The sequence below is a fragment of the Megalobrama amblycephala genome, linkage group LG4 (assembly GCF_018812025.1).
Source record: "Megalobrama amblycephala isolate DHTTF-2021 linkage group LG4, ASM1881202v1, whole genome shotgun sequence".
In the NCBI taxonomy this organism is placed as follows: domain Eukaryota; kingdom Metazoa; phylum Chordata; class Actinopteri; order Cypriniformes; family Xenocyprididae; genus Megalobrama; species Megalobrama amblycephala.
Window position 1 is genome coordinate 10,905,720 of NC_063047.1, and position 18,059 is coordinate 10,923,778.

At 35.6% G+C, this 18,059-nt stretch overlaps 2 protein-coding genes across 3 annotated transcripts; one reads left to right on the forward strand and one right to left on the reverse strand.

The window, feature by feature from the left end:
- Positions 1-495: 495 nt before the first annotated feature.
- On the reverse strand, positions 496-5,785 carry tm4sf21a (transmembrane 4 L six family member 21a). Its single transcript, XM_048187473.1, has 5 exons — positions 5,445-5,785; positions 4,898-4,963; positions 2,086-2,222; positions 1,813-2,002; positions 496-885 (listed from the first exon to the last, which is right to left on the reverse strand). The coding sequence occupies exons 1-5, from the start codon at positions 5,619-5,621 to the stop codon at positions 877-879; spliced, it is 579 nt and encodes a 192-aa protein (XP_048043430.1). The 5' UTR covers positions 5,622-5,785; the 3' UTR covers positions 496-876.
- Positions 1,853-17,809, forward strand: mpdu1a (mannose-P-dolichol utilization defect 1a). Of its 2 annotated transcripts, none has more exons than XM_048187470.1 (8): positions 1,853-1,989; positions 11,651-11,716; positions 12,240-12,372; positions 12,795-12,880; positions 12,960-13,078; positions 13,197-13,307; positions 16,700-16,851; positions 17,061-17,809. In XM_048187470.1, the coding sequence occupies exons 2-7, from the start codon at positions 11,683-11,685 to the stop codon at positions 16,844-16,846; spliced, it is 630 nt and encodes a 209-aa protein (XP_048043427.1). In that variant the 5' UTR covers positions 1,853-1,989; positions 11,651-11,682; the 3' UTR covers positions 16,847-16,851; positions 17,061-17,809. The 2 variants fall into 2 exon arrangements, with proteins under 2 accessions (XP_048043427.1, XP_048043426.1); XM_048187469.1 differs by lacking the exon at positions 1,853-1,989 and adding an exon at positions 10,792-11,383.
- The last annotated feature ends 250 nt before the right edge of the window (positions 17,810-18,059 follow it).

Here is an 18,059-nt window from a genome sequence, read left to right on the forward strand (position 1 = left end):
AAAAAGAGAATCCTTGTCAAGTTTAAATCCCAGATGATCAGTGTGGTCTCAGACTTTGGACCCCACTGTATGTGGGTGTTTGTGTATGTCAGCCTATGCTTGTTACATTCAGTCATTCTGCCAAAAGACATTTATACAGTGGACAGACCCTACATTCATCTTTCAAATCATATAAAACCAATGTACTGAGATAAGCAGTACAATATTGCAGTATTATATTTTGTGGAATATCATACCTTTTGAAATGTATTGACTTTAAATATTCTGCTATTTGATTCAGCACTGAAAGCGTCATGCTGGTATAGCTGAAGAACTCCAACCCTCTACAAAATTGAAAAACTATGTAAAACCAGGATTGTATTTTTTACATGTGTGTGTATTTGACTTTGATTATAAATATTTTAAGTAATTTTGAATTAACTTCATAGGTTTCTGGAGAGAATTAAATTGTGTAATTAAATTAAACGTGAATTAAAGTCACATTCCCCACATCGTGTAACAGTTTGGATTTTATTTATTTGTAGTATGTGTATTTAATTTCTAAACTACAAAAATACAGATAGATACAAAAACAAATGTTATTAATGTTATGTCATTAATTAAAGCCATTTTCCTTTAAAATATTATTCACTCTGGAAATAGTTATACATAAGCTGTTACTTGAAAAAAAAAAAAAAAACAGTATTAAACCAAAACATCAGCAATAAACATCAATATGTGACCCTGACAACACGATTAAGTGTACACAGAAAAGTACAAAAAAACCTCTATATAAATGTTTAGAGTGCATCTTCCACAAGAGGGCGCTTGTTAACTGATTAGGGAGGCTGGCTGAATAGTAGATGCGATCTCCCTGGCATCTGGAGCAGTGAGAGCTTACAGTGGCTAAAAAAACATGGAAGAAAGTGTAAGACAATGCCAACAGACAAAAGTCTCAGTACCGCTGTTATGCTCTTAGGTTTTATTACTTAATTACGTTATTAAGGTAAAGGAAAAGAACATACGACCAGTCAAATTATTTAAAACAAAAAATGTACAGCCATGCTGTTTAGAAGACATTCAATCTGTAATTACGAACCGACGTCACGCCTCGTTGCATGCCGGGGCGGCGCCGCCATTTTGACAGGATCGCCCTCTATTACCATAGTATTCGTAAGGTGCGTCCCAATTCGCGTACTTGTGCACTATTCTATGACGTTTTTAAGTACAAATAGTGCAGTAGTGCGTTCACACTGAAAATTCCAAAAAGAAAAAGTGCACTTTAAATACCCGGATGGTGCACTAAATTAACGGAAAAAACGAAGTGTGGAATGTTGGACACTTCGTGCACTCAACTGTCGCAGCTTTAATTACGTAGCGGAGAGGAAAGGAGGATCGGACTCCGTTGTTAAATGACAAAATAACCTTATACAATTCACGCACTACATGGATGAGTGCATAGTGCACAAGTACATAGTGTATAGTGCGTCATTTGGGACGCAAAGGTACTGAAATTAATACGGATTCTTGCTTACCTTTTGTTTTGTTTCTGCCATTAAGTGGAACGTTAACATTTTTAATGGTATCGTTTGCAGGGAATAGAAGCTATTTTATCGCATCGCATGATCATTTTATTATTTATTTATTTTTTTCACTGAAGTTTTGTAGAATTTCGTTTACAATGATGATCTGTTTACCGTGTCGCACGGTAGAGAGGCGACATTCAGCGTTCACCGACGTCGACAGTTTATTTTATTTATTAGATTGTGCCACAACTTTTCTTGTATTCCTCATTCACCAATCTCTTTTTGTTTCTCAAATGGAGACTCTCACCCCTTTCTCTTTCTTGCAGGTTCCACAGAGGCAGCCGAAGAGGCCGTTGATCATCTGCGCAGCACAGAGGACGAGCTGCACGGCACTGGTCACTAGCAGTGTTGAGAACAGACCCACATTAAACTCCACCACATTCTTTGGCTCAATGCAAGTTCCCCACGTGTCACGGTCCTTAAGGTAACTCTCGTTTCTGAAAGATATAGACATAACAACATGTTTAAACAGAAAAAATGTGTTATTACATGCTTTACAGTGCTGATATGTATCTCTTACCTCTCTTTAAAGGGAGTTCCCCATATAATAAGTAAATATTTGCAGTATGGTCCATTGATTAGACCCATCATTGCCACTACGAAACTATAAAGGGCGCCAGCTACACCCACTGCTGCAAATAAAATGGACAGGAACATCTGAAATAGAAAATGCATTGTGAGAATGTCTTAGTTAGTGGACAGAAGTTTAGAAAATGAATTAATCTATCCACGTTTTTGGAAGAAGTCTCTTATGCTCACCAGGGCTGCATTTATTTGATAAAAAATACAGTAAAAACAAAACAGTTATTTTAAATGTTAATATTTCACAATATTACTGTTTTTACTGTATTTCTGATCAAATAGAACCTTGTTGAGAATAAGAGATTTCTTTCAAAAACATGAAAAATGTTATTCTTAATATTATACTTAATTGTTCCAAACTTTTGACTGGTAGTGTAAAAACAGTTGGTATCTTACTTTAGCTTTTAATTATTTAAAAGTAGAGAGCAGCATACACTGCATGCAATTATTATAAATTATTATCCATGAATTTTCCACATATTTCAAAATTCCCGATCACACAACAACATGTCTGATAACTGAACTCCTACACATCCGTCACCGTTCAATGTGGTTGTCAGCCAGTGATTCCTGTAAAACTGTTGAGGTTCACAAACTGCAAATATTTGCTAAAAGTCACAATAAGGGCACATTTTTCAAGCCACATGTCAGACTCATGAGTCACATCTTTATAGATTTTTTTTTTTTTTTTTTGCACAACAGAAGAGCGCCTGTGTATTTTCAAACAGGTCTGTACTTCGGTCTGTCCAGCACATGACAAATGATGTACATCACATGTTCTTAGTTACTTTATAAATACATTTATTTGTCATACTGTTTTTGGGAAGATTCTGTCCACAGCAAAAATTCTTTCTTAATTCTGATGCAGTATAGGCACTGATCTCACAACACATCTAGAAACACAACACATATCTGTCCTACATGTGTGTATATATCATCATAATAGATTTTTAATTCATTTGGGATTTAGGTCTTTGCCGAAGCAACTTTAAATGGTTGTCTGTTTTCAGTTAAGGTTTTCTTGTTCTTTGTAATGTTACTTTCATTTTAAAGGTATTTTGGGTATTTCCTGTTGTGTTTTTTGTCCTAAGTCTTAAAACCTGTTTCTCATTTGTCAGTCGATCTGTTTGTAGGCCTATATACTCACGTTGTCATTGGTCAACTCTTGTGCATGTATGTGACCATTTTCTTTTCTTTTATTAGGGGTTCAGTAAGGGGCGAAATTACTCATAACTCCTAATCCGTTAGGTGTAGACTCAATAGTCTTATATTATTGGAATCCTTGGCTCAAGACAGACAAAATTCATGCATCGGATTCGTGTATTTGGCATTTCTTGAAAAACCTACTTTTGCAAACTAGTCCCGATCGGAACCAAACCAGTGCAGCAAGATTCTCTGGAGTCTGATGGTCAATAATTATCACAAAAAAAGTTGAAACTCCGATTCACGGTCTCTAAGGTTTGCCAAAATGTTCAAAGCCACTTTTACTAAAATGGCTATAACTTGTGAACAGAATGAGACATTTTAACCAAACTCGACACACATAGAGCTCATTTTGTGGGCGCGTGGATGCCACAAAAAGGATGCGGCGACTGGCCACTTGATGACATTATAATATGGAAAAAATAAAAATGGCTAAAACTTTCACACATACACACAACATTCATATCATTTTTTTTTTTTGATCTCATCATACTGAACAAATTTGCCTCAAGAACCACTGCTGTTAATCAAATCATTCATTAAATATTCGTGATTATGTAAAAAAAAAAACTTTTGCAAACTAGTCCTAGTTTTTTTGCTCATCCTCAATAGAACCAATGAATAAATAATATATATATATATATATATATATATATATATATATATATATATATATATATATATATATATATATATATATAAAAAAATCGAATTATCAAAAAAATGTCGAACTTTACCTTTTGGATAGCTATAACAGGGTCATTTAGAAAAGGGTGTGGCAAAATATACTAAAAAGCCTATAAATCCTAAATTAAAACTCAACTTCTTGATATTACGTGAGCACATGCGACATATGATTATAAAGAAGCATGCAAACTTTTATGGAGATCAGACCATAGGTGGCGCTATAATTGCTAAAAAAAAAAAACAACAACATATATTTCCTATGGTAAATTGCCTCTTGGCTGTAAATGGTCTTTTCCATCTATGATCTAAGTGTTTACAGGCTTGCTAATTAAAACATAATACCTTTTTACGCATGTGCTTAAAGGCCTTAAAGCGCTTGAACCCCAATAATTGCTGCTCGCAGCTATATTAGATTAGGTTTGCTTAGAATAAAATCTCTGCACTTGGCTTTCTAAATGCTCTGAATATGGAAGCTTTTTTATTTTTATCCCTAAACAGATTTACTTGTACGTTTTAAGCCAGGCATGCACAATGCTGTTCCTGGAGATCTACCTACCTGCCGAGTTCAGATCCAACCCCGATCATGTCTGTAATTATCAAGTGTTTCTGAATATCTTAATTAGCTGGTTCAGTTGTGTTTGATCAGGGTTGGAGCTGAAATTTACAGGAAGGTAGATCTCCAGGAACAGGATTGGACACCCTTGTTTTAAGCTTAAATGTGGCAAATGCATCACTTCTCCTGGGCTTGTAAATGTCTAGTGGACAATTCTCTTCATAACTTGATTACTAAAGGATTGTAGATATTTATAAACTGCGGACTAAAAATAAAGAGTATGTTGGTGGCAGGGTTGCTCACTCACCCCACAGCGATTAGCACAGCAACCCTGCTTTCCAGTCAGGTGAATGTGAAATGCTGGAATCAACACCTGGAGAATAGAGAGGGCAGTATGTTTCATCATTTTGTCATTTGATACATTTTGGATTGACTTTAACACACAATAAATGTATTTTGTACATTTATGTTTCAAGGCCACCCTTTTCACATTCGATTTACTTTGATTCGGATGTAAAACCACTATAATACCTTATTAGGAGAATCACACTCTTTGACTCATAAAGATAGGCATTACACATTAAACATCTTTTTTTCTTTCTTTTTTTTTATCTTATGGTTTCTTATAAAATAAGGCAAACTCTTTTCTTTACTTTTCTTTTTTTCTTACATTCCTTTCCTAAATCAAATTAAGACTCTGCATATTCTTACAAAGGGAGCTTATTTGTAGCAAACATGTGACTGACAAGGCCCAGACTAAACTGAGAATCATATTTATACGATATATATTATCATATATACTCTCTATGATGTTTAAATAGGTCAGCGTTACAATTAAACATAACCAGACTCACCATTATCCCCCCTCCAATCAGTCCTCCCATGTATTTGACCTCCTCTGTAATTTGGCTGTTCTGTGCGTACTTTACATCCCAGCCAGGAAAAAACAGCATAATATTACAGATTATGGAGATGACCGCCAATGGGTACAGACTTGTCCCGACGCAAAGCGCACATTTTCCTGTACACATGCTGCAAGATGGGTGTTAATCCTGAAGTCAGAGAATAACAGTTGTAATATGTACAGTATTTAATATCAAAAGCTCCTTGATAAAAGACCTTGACAAAAAGTTTGGTCGTTGTCTCTGAGTCTTGTACACACCCTGAAGTCGCCTGTCTGCCAGAGTGCAGTGTTTTTATAAACACTGCTGGTCATTTATTATTGAGTTAAGATAAGACCAGCCCATGGAATACAGTTCCTCTAACCCCACCCTTTCTGGAGAATCTATGACTAAATAAACGATACAATATAAAAATATATTGTTTTATGTTCTCTTGTGATTGTTAACATTTCAACAGTTTGTACACAGCAAGCAAATCCTATTACCCTGAAATCTCTGGAATCACACAGACTTTTTTAATAAACAACAGGGGCCGTATTCACAAAACATTTTAAGTCTAAAAGTAGCTCCTAATGTGCCGATTTAGGAGAAACTATGTTAGGACTCCTACATTTTTTGAGTATTTCACAAAGCGTTTTAGAGCTAAAACCAACTTTCTAAATCTTTAAAAAGTTAGGGGTAATCAAGAGGACTTCTAAGTAAGACCAAATCACAAACAATCCTAAAATGGATGTCCGCCTCAGCAATCTGGCCAAAGACACTGTACACCATTGAGGCAATAGGTGATAGAGCCTTGGGTGCTGAATCGTTTCTTCATAAATGCAATAAATATTTATTTTTTTAAGATTTTAATCTGCAATGACATAACATAAAGGTTCATTTATGTACAGGCAAAATGCATTGAATGATGTAGAATAAAACATTGCCGTCAAGTTTAAAATAATGTCCTATTGTTTGTGCCGATAGCCTTGTGGGCAGCTCGCGTGACCCGAGATCGAGTTCCGGCTTATGAACCTTTCTGATCCCATCCCCCCTTTCTCTCTCCCACTTCTCTTCCTGTTTACTCACATGTCCTATCATAATAAAAATGCAAAAATGCCAAAAAAATAAGTCTTTGAAAAGAAAAAAAGAAAATAATATCTGATTACATGTTGCAGTTTGTTTTCACGAGTTCACACTTACAAATGATCGAATAAAGTAAATGAGTAAAATTAGTGTATTTGATGTGCTGTCCAAGGGGATCGAGGGCTCCGAGCTCGGAATTTAGCCCAGACACAGAGTACTCCTCCATATCCTCCTCTCAAGCTGATTAGATGAAAGGTGATAAAGAGGATCTTTTCGTCGACTGAGAAACCAAAGACTGTTACTGAGTTTATGAAATGAGCGCATGCGTAAGAACAGCCCCCATTCCTTTCGAGGGAACGCCTCCCAAAATTCGTGCACGAGTATTGGAACACGAGTGTTTACCACCGGCATTCGCTGTGTCGTGTTAGTGGATTCATTATGTCGGACTCACCGCAGGTAACTCATAATCTGCAGTTGTTACTCCTGTCTCCGGACAAAAACATTGCATGCGGCGCCTGTGGAGTGTGGAAAGTTATTGGAGCGCGCAGCCGCGCTCGTCTCTCACAGGGAATGTCACGGCAGTGATTGACAAGCCAGAGGGCCAATCGTTTACGTGATGATCGCGTAAACGATTGGCTGATGTTTTTAAGGCCCTACCTCGTGCACAGATGATGTATTATTCCTTTCAGTGCACCTAATAAATAGTTTATCAGTTAGTAAAGACAGTTTCAAGTAATATTGCAAAAATGTATAAAACAAAACATCCTCTTTAGCACCTTTAACCATTTGAACGTGCTCCTCCCGACCTTTGTTTATAAAACATAATTTGTCGCTGACATGTAGACATGCAGACATGTAAGAGGCTGACAATTAGCTGAACATATACTTGTTTAATTAGTGACACTTAGCCTACATTTTAAAATCTTTATTTGAATATGGCAACAATTTTTATTTTAAAATCTTAATTTGAATATGACAACATGATACCTCGTTCTACAATATTTCTATGATGACGGAGACCCCTGCCCTATCAGCATGAATCACTGTGTGCATTGTTAGTAAGTCTGTTGCTATCATTCATAGCAACGAGGTCAATCCCGCCCTTACTCGTAGATTAAGACTTCTCTCTATTCCTTAATAAAAGCTTGTCTCAGCAGCTTTTTAAGAGAAAACTCTTAACTAAGAACTTTTACTGCTATTTAGGAGAATAAAATGTTTTGTGAATACGGCTCTGGACCTTTTAAAACAACCATCATCAAACGTTAAAAACTACAGTCTATGACCCATTTATACAAATTATGTTTATTACATAATATGTATGTTTTATATGCATTTTATTTAATTTTTGTGGAGATTCAGAAATGTCACTCTGGTTGTCATAACACATATAAACAGTACATAATCATTCAGTTGCAGCCAGAGGCAGGTCTGACATGAAAGAAATTATGAACTGCAGGAAATATGTATGTGGGATGTGTGTTGTATTCACTAAACTATGTTTGAACAGGGTGCTATAAACCAAATGCACTGTGGGACTTTGGACTGTCTGCGTACTGAGAGAAAAACACCTTGACAGTGACGCTGTAAAACAAATAATGTTATCTAAAAGACCATCAATGTCAGTATAAAAGAGGAATTATTAAACGACAGTTGCCTCCCAGCCTATATGTACTAATAACATGTACTCATTCTGCTGTTGTAACTGGTTTATTTCACTCAAGAAAGTTCCCACGCTTTTGAACATTTTGTGTTAGTATTTCCATTAAAGGAGTAGAACAAATTTCTAATGACTGAGAATAAACAGATTTTGTTTGTCACACAGTATGAGTTAGTTTTTGATGTTCAGCAGAGTTTATGTTTGAGAAGAGGTGCTGTCATGGTTTATGGAAACACTACAAGAACACATCTCTCCTTTAAAGGCTTTTCCTGTTTGCATAACCCCTAACCCCAGCAAACTAAAACATACCGACTGACACACCCTTTTAGGGAAACCATGGACAAAAAGATTGCGGCAATCTTTCATTAAAAGTATCAAACCATTATAAAATCACATAATATCACATATAATGTCAATGTCACAAAATATTTATTTGGAAAGTGTTTTAAATGAAACAACAAAATATTCCAAGGCACTCGCATGGTTAAGCATAAAAAGCCTTTAATAAACTGAGCTAAGTCATAAAAACATTAAAAGTGTTGATCAAGGTGTTTTGGCTTGACACGGCCTTCTTCAGGATGCACATCCCTTCACGCAAGCATTCTTTAAACTATTAGCAATCAGTGGATCATCAAAACAGTTGGGTGTGGCTATAACTACACAAATCATTGTAGTAAATTCCAATGCAAAAATAAAAAATAAAATGTTGTTTCATCTAGTATTTTCCTCTCATGTATCCATTGAGTGATAGTGGCTATGTGTTTATACCCCTGTAGCATAGTAACTTGTTTTGGAGTGTTTTAAATAGTTTACTTAAGATCAGTAAAAGAATAACACATATCTTTAGTGTTAAAAGAATATGAACCAATATCAGATTATAAAGTCCTCTTATCTTGGCATCTTATCTCAGTATTCGTTCATGATTTAATTTTTAACGTGACTATCAAATTAAATTCTTCCATTGTCTCAAACACAATTCACACAAATTTGCTCGGATTAGCATGACAAGATAATGATCATCAATATCCTCAGTTTCCCCTCATACTTAGCTTGTATAGTTGTCACTTCAGAAAATAAAAACAATTCCTTTGTTTATGCTTCAGTACTTAATATGCATGCACCAAAAATCAACTGAAATTTGTGAGAATAAGCAAAGCATTAAAAGAGGTTTTAAAACAAAACAAAAATACATAAATAAATAATTAAATACACATAATTAAATAGAAATTAATGTTCTATTAATAAATCTATTTACAGTCTCATAAAAAGTTAATAGGAAGGCAACACAAGCCAAACATAAACATCTCCCATGAGAAATTTACTGATTACATGTTTAGCATGATTAGTGGCTCATACTGTGTATTATGTTTAGGGGAATAAATAGAAAAATGTGTAATATAGCTGTAGTTATAGTGCAGTGACAAATTGAAAATAATGTAAATTGCCCCTTACCTGGGCCATTAAGCCTCCTGGTTTTTATAGAACGTATAAAATACATCTGATATCATTTGTTTTTAAAGTATCATTCATATAATATTACTACTAAGAATTTTACATGTATACTATTTTATTTATATATTGTCAACTTAGTACCCTCAAATTCAATAAAGTATGATGACAGAAAAAAATTACAGAATCACAATTAGTCCATATTTAAAAAGACATATAGGTATATATTTTAAGGATAGGACTTCATGTATATGCACTTCATTTATATGACTATAAATTCAGATTGGACTATTCTACTCAGTTATTGTTTAGGTCGAGTAATAAAGATGTTTGAAATTCAACTGTATTAATATTATGTTGGTTTTTTTTTTTTTATGTTTTTTTTTTTGTTGTTGTTTTGTTTTTTTATTTAAATGATACCAAAAATATGACCCTGGACCACAAAAGCAGTCATAAGGGTCAATGTTTTTAAATTGAGATTTATTCATTATCTGAAATCTGAATGAATAATCTTTCCATTGATGTATGGTTTGTTAGGATAGGACAATATTTGGCTGCAATTTTGGATGCAACTATTTGAAAATCTGGAATCTGAGGGTGCAAAAAAATCTAAATATTTAGAAAATCGCCTTTAAAGTTGTCCAAATTAACTCCTTAGCAACACATATTACTACTGCATACATTTTTGATATATTTAAGGTAGGAAATTTATAAAATATCTTTATGGAACATGATCTGTACTTAATATCCTAATGATTTTTGGCGTAAAAGAAAAATAAATCATTTTGATCCATACAATGTATTGTTGGCTATTTCCACAAATATACCCAACTTATGACTGGTTTTGTGGTCCAGGGTCACAAATAATGTGAAATGTATTTGGTGAAGAAAATGTAGGCCTATGTGCTTTGTTGTTTGATTGAGAACTCTCAGAAATGAAGAGACAATTTCCCCAAGAGAGCACTTGTTAGCTGATTGTTGTATTTGAATCGATTTGAATGCGGCCGCATTAGATTTTTGCTGAATTCGGAACGGAATACTAGCATTTTTTTTTTTTTTTACCATATCTTTCTGAGTAGTATGCAGCATTTGTCTGTATGTCTGAGCCGCGAGCGCCCCCTGTACGAACACAGTTTTCCAGTGCTGCGGGGCTGGCGCGGCATACTGATGACAAAAACATGGAATTGCGGAAAAACAGAAACTATTTTGTGAACTAAACAGGCTTTGATTATTAAATAATTTAACTGCGTTAACACATTTCCAGGAAAAGGCTCTCCATTCGGGAGCTTTAAAAACAGCATAAGCTAACTGCCGTACATGTATATGGTCTCTAACCCCAGAGACATGCACGCCCCTCTAAAACTTAACATCATTGGTGAGGCTTGCTTTACCGTCAATTTACCATCATTTGTTATGAATGGCCATTAGTTGAAAAAAAGATTTAGCTTAGACGTTATAAACGACGACAAAAAGTCACGTATTTTAGACGACTAATTAGTTTAGCCTTGTAAAAGGAAGCTGCCAATGTATTTAATTCACTGATTATTCTCCGTGCTGAAGATTTGGGTCGGGATACGATAAACGACCACTGACAGGACTACATGAACTATGGACACGTCTGACCAAGGGACGATGCCTCCGTTTAAAGAGTTTTTGTTAACTTTCTTCATGCCAGAAAAATGTTATGACCACTTTTTTATTTACTTCAACTTTATGCACGGTGAGCTTTTTTCTCGTATAAACTTGTGAAAATGTCAGTGAATGTATCCATATATTCATTTCTCAGTTAATATATGTCCTGATTTGTGAAAACATATCCTAAAAAAAGGCATTTTACTGTTATGTTATCGTAATAGCATTATTACTGCATCACACAGATGACTTGTTGTAATGATGTTAATGTGTGCACATATGACAGATGTTCAGTCTCCAGTGTGTGTTTGGCCTGTAGACATGATATTTCTTTACTGTGTGTATTGTTCTCTAGTACCTTGTCTGAAGATTATCCTGAGTAAGATTATGGGAATATTTATTTTGATGGGAATTGTTATTGGTAAGTAGTAGTCTATTTAATATCAGTCCTGTATATTTCATATCCTCCAAAGTTGAAAAAAATTACTTAATATTTTCTCAGCTCTATCTATTGACACTGTTTTATAGTATGTGTTTATCAACTTATTCCCTGGGTTATTATTGTTAAATAAAACTAAAGCCATAAAAAAACTATTCTGTCACTTGAAAAACAAACCTTTACTAAAAATATAATAAAATACAAAAAAGTATATATTTTTTTAAATTTAAGATAGTTTCCAAGGCAACTTTTCTCATTTTAGTGTAATAAAATCAGAAGAAAAAAAAAAATAATAAAAATTATATTGGCAAAAACTACCAAAAAAAAAAAAAAAAAAAAAAAAAAAAAAAAAATATATATATATATATATATATATATATATATATATATATATATATATATATATATACAAAATTATTAAAACTTTAACTAAAATGAAAACAGAAAATATGAAAATGAAAACTAATTCAAAATAATAATAAAATAACACTGCTTCTTTGCACAGCTCCACTGCCTCAGATCTGCAAAGTTCTTTGGTCTGGAAGTTCTAATGGACTGTGTCTTGCATCTGTTTTTCTGGAGCTGTTGGCCATCTCTACTCATGCAGCTTTCTGCTACACTCAAAACTTTCCCATTGGGTAAAACAGCTTTTGCATTAATGTCAAAAGTTTACATATACTGTAGAGAGGAATGTGCTAAGTGTCATGCTTAGACATGCATATGTGTGTGTGCGTGTATGTGCGTGCGCGCGTATGTGTGTGTGTGTGTGCATGCGTTTTTGTGACATATCAGGACACAAATTTGTATAATGACATGGGTATGACATAGATATTACAAGGAGAGGTGACTTATGAGGACATTACCCCATGTCCCCATTTTTCAAAAGGCTTATAAATCATACAGAATGAGGTTTTTTGAGAACGTAAAAATGTGCACAGTTTTCTATGATAGGTAGGTTTAGTGGTAGGGGGATAGAGAATATGGTTTGTACAGTATAGAAACCTTTACGCTTATGGAATGTCCCCACAATTCACAAAAACAAACGTGTGTGTGTGTGCAGAGCCTGGGGGGAAAGTTTGTTTGCATTGATCCAGATTGCTGTCCTGGCATTGCTCATCCAGCACTACCGAGGGAAAACCATAAAAGGTTAGAAAAAGAAGGCTTAAACCATATGGAGAGAATGTCCTTCTTCATAATCTAACGTTTGTTTGGGTTCTTCATGCAGGTATATATTTTCTTGCTCTATACTGTGGCTTTATGTTCCTCCTGGCCTCACCTTTGACCCCTGTGTTAGTGGTTTTGACACTGCATGATTGGAATGTGCTGTTGGTTATTGCTGGAAGGGTAAGACAGGACTTTGTTCAACCCCCCACCCCAAAAATTTGCATGTGTAAAAATTTTTTAAATAAAAACAAAAAAGATTTTTTTTTTTTTTTTGTATTTTATGTTGTTTGTGTTTCAGTTTTTCCAGGCAGTCAGTAACTTTAAATGTGGACACACAGGACAGCTGTCTGCACTCTCTGTTTTCCTGGACTTTCTCGGCTCTCTGGGGCGTATCTTCAGTTCCCTGCAGGTGCAAACTCACACACACACACACACACACACACACACACACACACACACACACACACACACACACACGCGCGCACATGTACACGTTCAGGGCAGATATTGTACTCATGTAAGGGAGACTAGGGTTGGTTGTCAAACAGGGATATTGTTTCAAGGTCTATATCTCAGTAACTGGTTTTGAGTTAAATGTCCTATTACACAAATGTTTGTGAGATAAATGCTTTATCTAGCAGTGGTTTTATATGATGGCTTTCAAAAACAAAGTCAAATACACCATATTGCCAAAAGTTTTGGGACGCCTGCCTTTACGTGCACATGAACTTTAATGACATCCCATTCCTAATCCGTAGGGTTTAATATGGAGTTGGCCCACCCTTTGCAGCTATAACAGCTTCAACTCTTCTGGGAAGGCTTTCCACCAGGTTTAGGAGTGTGTTTATGGGAATTTTTGACCATTCTTCTAGAAGCACATTTGTGAGGTCAGGCAGTGATGTTGGTGAGAAGGCCTGGCTCACAGTCTCCGCTCTAATTCATCCCAAAAGTGTTCTGCCGGGTTGAGGTCAGGACTCTGTGCAGGACAGTCAAGTTCCTCCACACCAAACATCCATGTCTTTATGGACTTGCTTTGTGCACTGGTGCGCAGTCATGTTGAAACAGGAAGGGGCCATCCCCAGGACCCCGCTCTGTGATTTTACGTGGCTTACCAGTGCTTGGCTGAGTTGATGTTGTTCCCAATTGCTTCCACTTTGTTATGATACCACTAACAGTTGACTGTGGAATATTTAGTAGTGAGGAAATTTCACGAATGGACTTGTTGCACAGGTGGCAACCTATCACGGTACCACGCTTGAATTCACTGAGCTCCTGAGAGCGACTCATTCTTTCACAAATGTTTGTAGAAGCAGTTTGCATGCCTAGGTGCTTGATTTTATACACCTGTGGCCATGGTAGTGATTGGAACACCTGAAATATGCCAATCCCAATACTTTTGGCAATATAGTGTACCTGAAACTCCTTTTAAATGATATTTTTTGTGAATTCTGTCTTACAGACTAAAGTTTTAATGTCATAGTATTTTGCTATGGCTGTTGAGTTAACACAATAAAATCACACTAGCATACATTAAGATAGTGGCCAGCTATGTAAAGACTTCTCAAGTCAGTCAAGCTAAAATTATAAATATTTTATATTTATTTACATAAAATATATTTATTTAAATAACACAATTCTAAACATGTGCAGTTGATTAATAATGATACGTATTGACAAAAAAGAAGGTTTGTTATTGTACAACCCCATTTCCAGAAAAGTTTTGTAAAATGCAATAAAATCAAGAATCTGTGATTTGTTAATTCTCTTGAACCTTTATTTAACTGACAAAAGTACAAAGAAAATTTTTCCAATGTTTTCGCTGATCAACTTAATTGTATTTTGTAAATATAAATCAATTTTGATTTAGATGGCTGCAACACACTCCAAAAACATTGGGACAGAGGAAAAATAAAATTGAAACAATTATATAATATCCAAGATAAACTGTTTTGAAACAGTCCACAATAAGTAGGTGAATTGGTAATATGTGAGAGTATCGTGTTTGGGTTTAAAAGGAGCATACGTCAAAGGCTCAGGCTCAAGCACTTTGTGCCAAATTTCATGAGAGAATTGTCAAACAATTTAAAAAATCACATTTCTCAATGCTTCATTGCAAAGAATTTGGGTTTTTCACCATCTACCACATCTAATATTGTGAAAATATTCTTGGAATCCAGAGAAATCTTAGTCCATGAAGGGCAAGGCAGGAAACCTCTGTTAAACTGACCTTAAAGCCCTCAGATGGCACTGCATGAGAAATCATCAAGCTACTGTGTTAAATATAGCCACATGGGCTCGGGAGTACTTTAGAAAACCGCTGTCAATTAACACAGTCTGCTGCTGCATCAAGAAATACAACTCTGTTACACAAGGAGAAAGCTATTCATCAATTCTATGCAGTGATGGTTTCGAGTTCTCTGGGCCTGAGCTCATCTCAGATGGTCCAAAAGACAGTGGAAATGTGTGCTGTGGTCAGATGAGTCCACGTTTCAGCTTGTTTTTTGGAAAAACGGACACTTAGTTCTCAATCCCAAAGACGAAAGGGCCATCCAGACTTTTTAATCAGCGACAGGTGCTAAAGCAACATCTGCCATGGGATGGGGTGCATCAGTGCAAATGTCATGGGTGACTTCACTTGTGTATGTGTAGAGGTACCATTGACGTGGGGGCGTATATTGGGATTGTGTAAAGACATAAACTGCCATCAAGATGACATCTTTCTTGGGAAGCAAGACAATGCCAGGCTTGGTTCTGCACGTGCTACAACAGAGTGGTTTCGTAGACACTCTACACCAGTGGTCTCAAACTCAATTCCTGGAGGGCCACAGCTCTGCACAGTTTTGATCCAACCCTAATCAAACACACCTGATCCAGCTAATCAAGGTCTTCAGGATTACTAGAAACTTCCAAGCAGGTGTGAGTTGGAGCTGGTTGGAGCTAAACTGTGCAGAGCTGTGGCCCTCCAGGAATTGAGTTTGAGACCACTGCTCTACACAGTAGAGTGGATGTGCTTGACTGACCTGCCTGCAGTCCAGATCGGTCTCCTATCGAAAATGTTTGGCCCCTCATTAAAAGGAGAATCAGACAACAACAACCACAGACTGTTGAGCAGCTGTCTTGTATCAGGTGAGATTGGGCAAAAAGTACACATGCATAACTACAAGAATTACTGTCCTCCTTTCCCAAACGATTAAAAAGTGTAATTAAAAGGAAAGGTGATCATGTGATACAGTGGTAAACATGCCTTTGTCCCAACTTTTTTGGAGTGTGTTGCAAAGATTTTAGATTTACAAAATACATACAAGTTGGTCAGTGAAAAGTTTGGAAATCTTTTCTTTGTACTTTTGTATTCATCCATGCATATGTTTAAAAATTTCATTTTGACATTTTGCATTTTTTTATTAAAATATCTTGATCTTCGGCGAAATCACAGACTTCTCACTGGTAACGCATGTATTCTGGACTTCTTCAGTCATTCATCCGATGGATAGAACCAAGTATTCCACCCTACTTTTTTTCAATCTTTTTTGATAGTAAATATGGACATCACAATATGGAAGAAAAAGATCTGTCACTACTGTCACTACTAAAACCTAATGACCAGTTCCACTGTAACAACTTGTTTAATTCCTGTAAAGAAAATAAATGTAAAAAGTAAAAGTAAATACATTTAAACATTCACTGTAGTAAAATGTGTGACAACTAGCTCTGGTCTTCATATTCACATTAGTATGTTAATATTACCCATTATTATTATGATATCTCTTTTCATATTTATAATCTCTCTCTCTCTTTCTGAAGGTCACAGGCCTTTCTCTCTCAAGTCAGATGCATGCACTGGCCTGTTGTGGCAGTGGGGTGATGTTAGCACAGATCCTGATGTACTGGAATAAATGCATGACAAACCGTGAGAAAGAAGGGCAAGTGCAGAAAGACAAGGCTGAATAAAAGAGGTAAAATGATCTCTGCTTGTATACAGAATGTATCATGTGCCTCTTATAGTACAGTGTGTTTAAGAGTGCTAATTCACTGAATGTCTCCAAAATCATTGTGAAATCTCATTTCTATCTCCATTAAACCTCTTGTCATGAAGCAGTATCATATGCATGTCAAAACCTGCTAGTGAATAAAGAATTTTTCTTTCTATTTTTTCTATTTATAGAGCAAAGGAAAGAGGTTTCAGCTGTTCGGACTATCGACATATGGTTTTGAGCCCCATTCTGTTGGTAATCAAATGAATTGTATGTGTTTTAGTAATGGCTTTATTATACAAACCATCTTCATATCAGTAGTGTTATCAAATCTAAATTGGGTTAATTCAGCAAAAGCTGAATTTTTTTCTGACGTGAACAGTACTAATCAAGCTATTTTGATTTGCTTGGGTAAATTCTGCACCAATTCAGTTAATGCTGGGAACAGATGTGATAAATCTGTAAAATCAATCAGTTGGGTAATCTGATCCATCTCTGTATAAAAGTGACCAACCAATAACAAGCAAAAAAGACAAACTTTGAATGCTTTTGTAGCCAAAATTCGAATGCTTAATTCTCAAGTCAGCCTCTGTGTGGCAGTAGTAACGAACTCAAGTGAGCTTGTGAAAATTGCAAAAGGCACCACTAGGTGGCAGAAGAGTAGTTTTTACTCTTTTTATTGCGTATTATTGAGTTTCTACTTTCATGCATTCTCTAGTGTTGTAAATATATGTTGTTTCTTTTTTCTTTTTTTTGTTACTTGGTCAGATATATTCTGACTTGGATTTATGTCTCAGAATGTGCTTTTGCACTCCTGGAAAAAGAGGTTGTGAATCATCCAAAGTCTCATGAAATGTTTGTATTTTCAGTCTTAAGATGTAATTTTCAGACATCTTTTTCTGTAATAAATATGTTTCTAATATTGTTAAAGCTCCTCTAACATGTTGTTGTTTCCTTTTACGCAATCAGTTTTTTTCTCATATTGGGTGAAAGTATCTTGGGGATTAGTAGTGAAGTCAACAAGTAGTTTAAAGGTATTGAAATGACAGACAGCATAGGCTCTGTGTTGACGCTGTGGTGTGGTTTGTTTGTTGGGTCTGGTTGTGTAGTCTTGGCTCTGTCTGCTTTGTGGGAGGTCTTCTCTGCGGGGCTGTGTGTGTTTCCGGAGCAATGAAAACTCGCTGAAACAT

Coding starts and splice junctions, on each gene's coding strand:
- tm4sf21a (XM_048187473.1), bottom strand. CDS start 5,621: ATGTGTACAGGAAAATGTGCGCTTTGCGTCGGGACAAGTCTGTACCCA. Junction 4,964..5,444: donor TGATTGGAGGGGGGATAATG/GTGAGTCTGGTT, acceptor TCTATTCTCCAG/GTGTTGATTCCAGCATTTCA. Junction 2,223..4,897: donor GCTGTGCTAATCGCTGTGGG/GTGAGTGAGCAA, acceptor TTTCTATTTCAG/ATGTTCCTGTCCATTTTATT.
- mpdu1a (XM_048187469.1), top strand. CDS start 11,272: ATGGACACGTCTGACCAAGGGACGATGCCTCCGTTTAAAGAGTTTTTG. Junction 13,079..13,196: donor TGTTGGTTATTGCTGGAAGG/GTAAGACAGGAC, acceptor TTTGTGTTTCAG/TTTTTCCAGGCAGTCAGTAA. Junction 13,308..16,699: donor GTATCTTCAGTTCCCTGCAG/GTGCAAACTCAC, acceptor CTCTTTCTGAAG/GTCACAGGCCTTTCTCTCTC.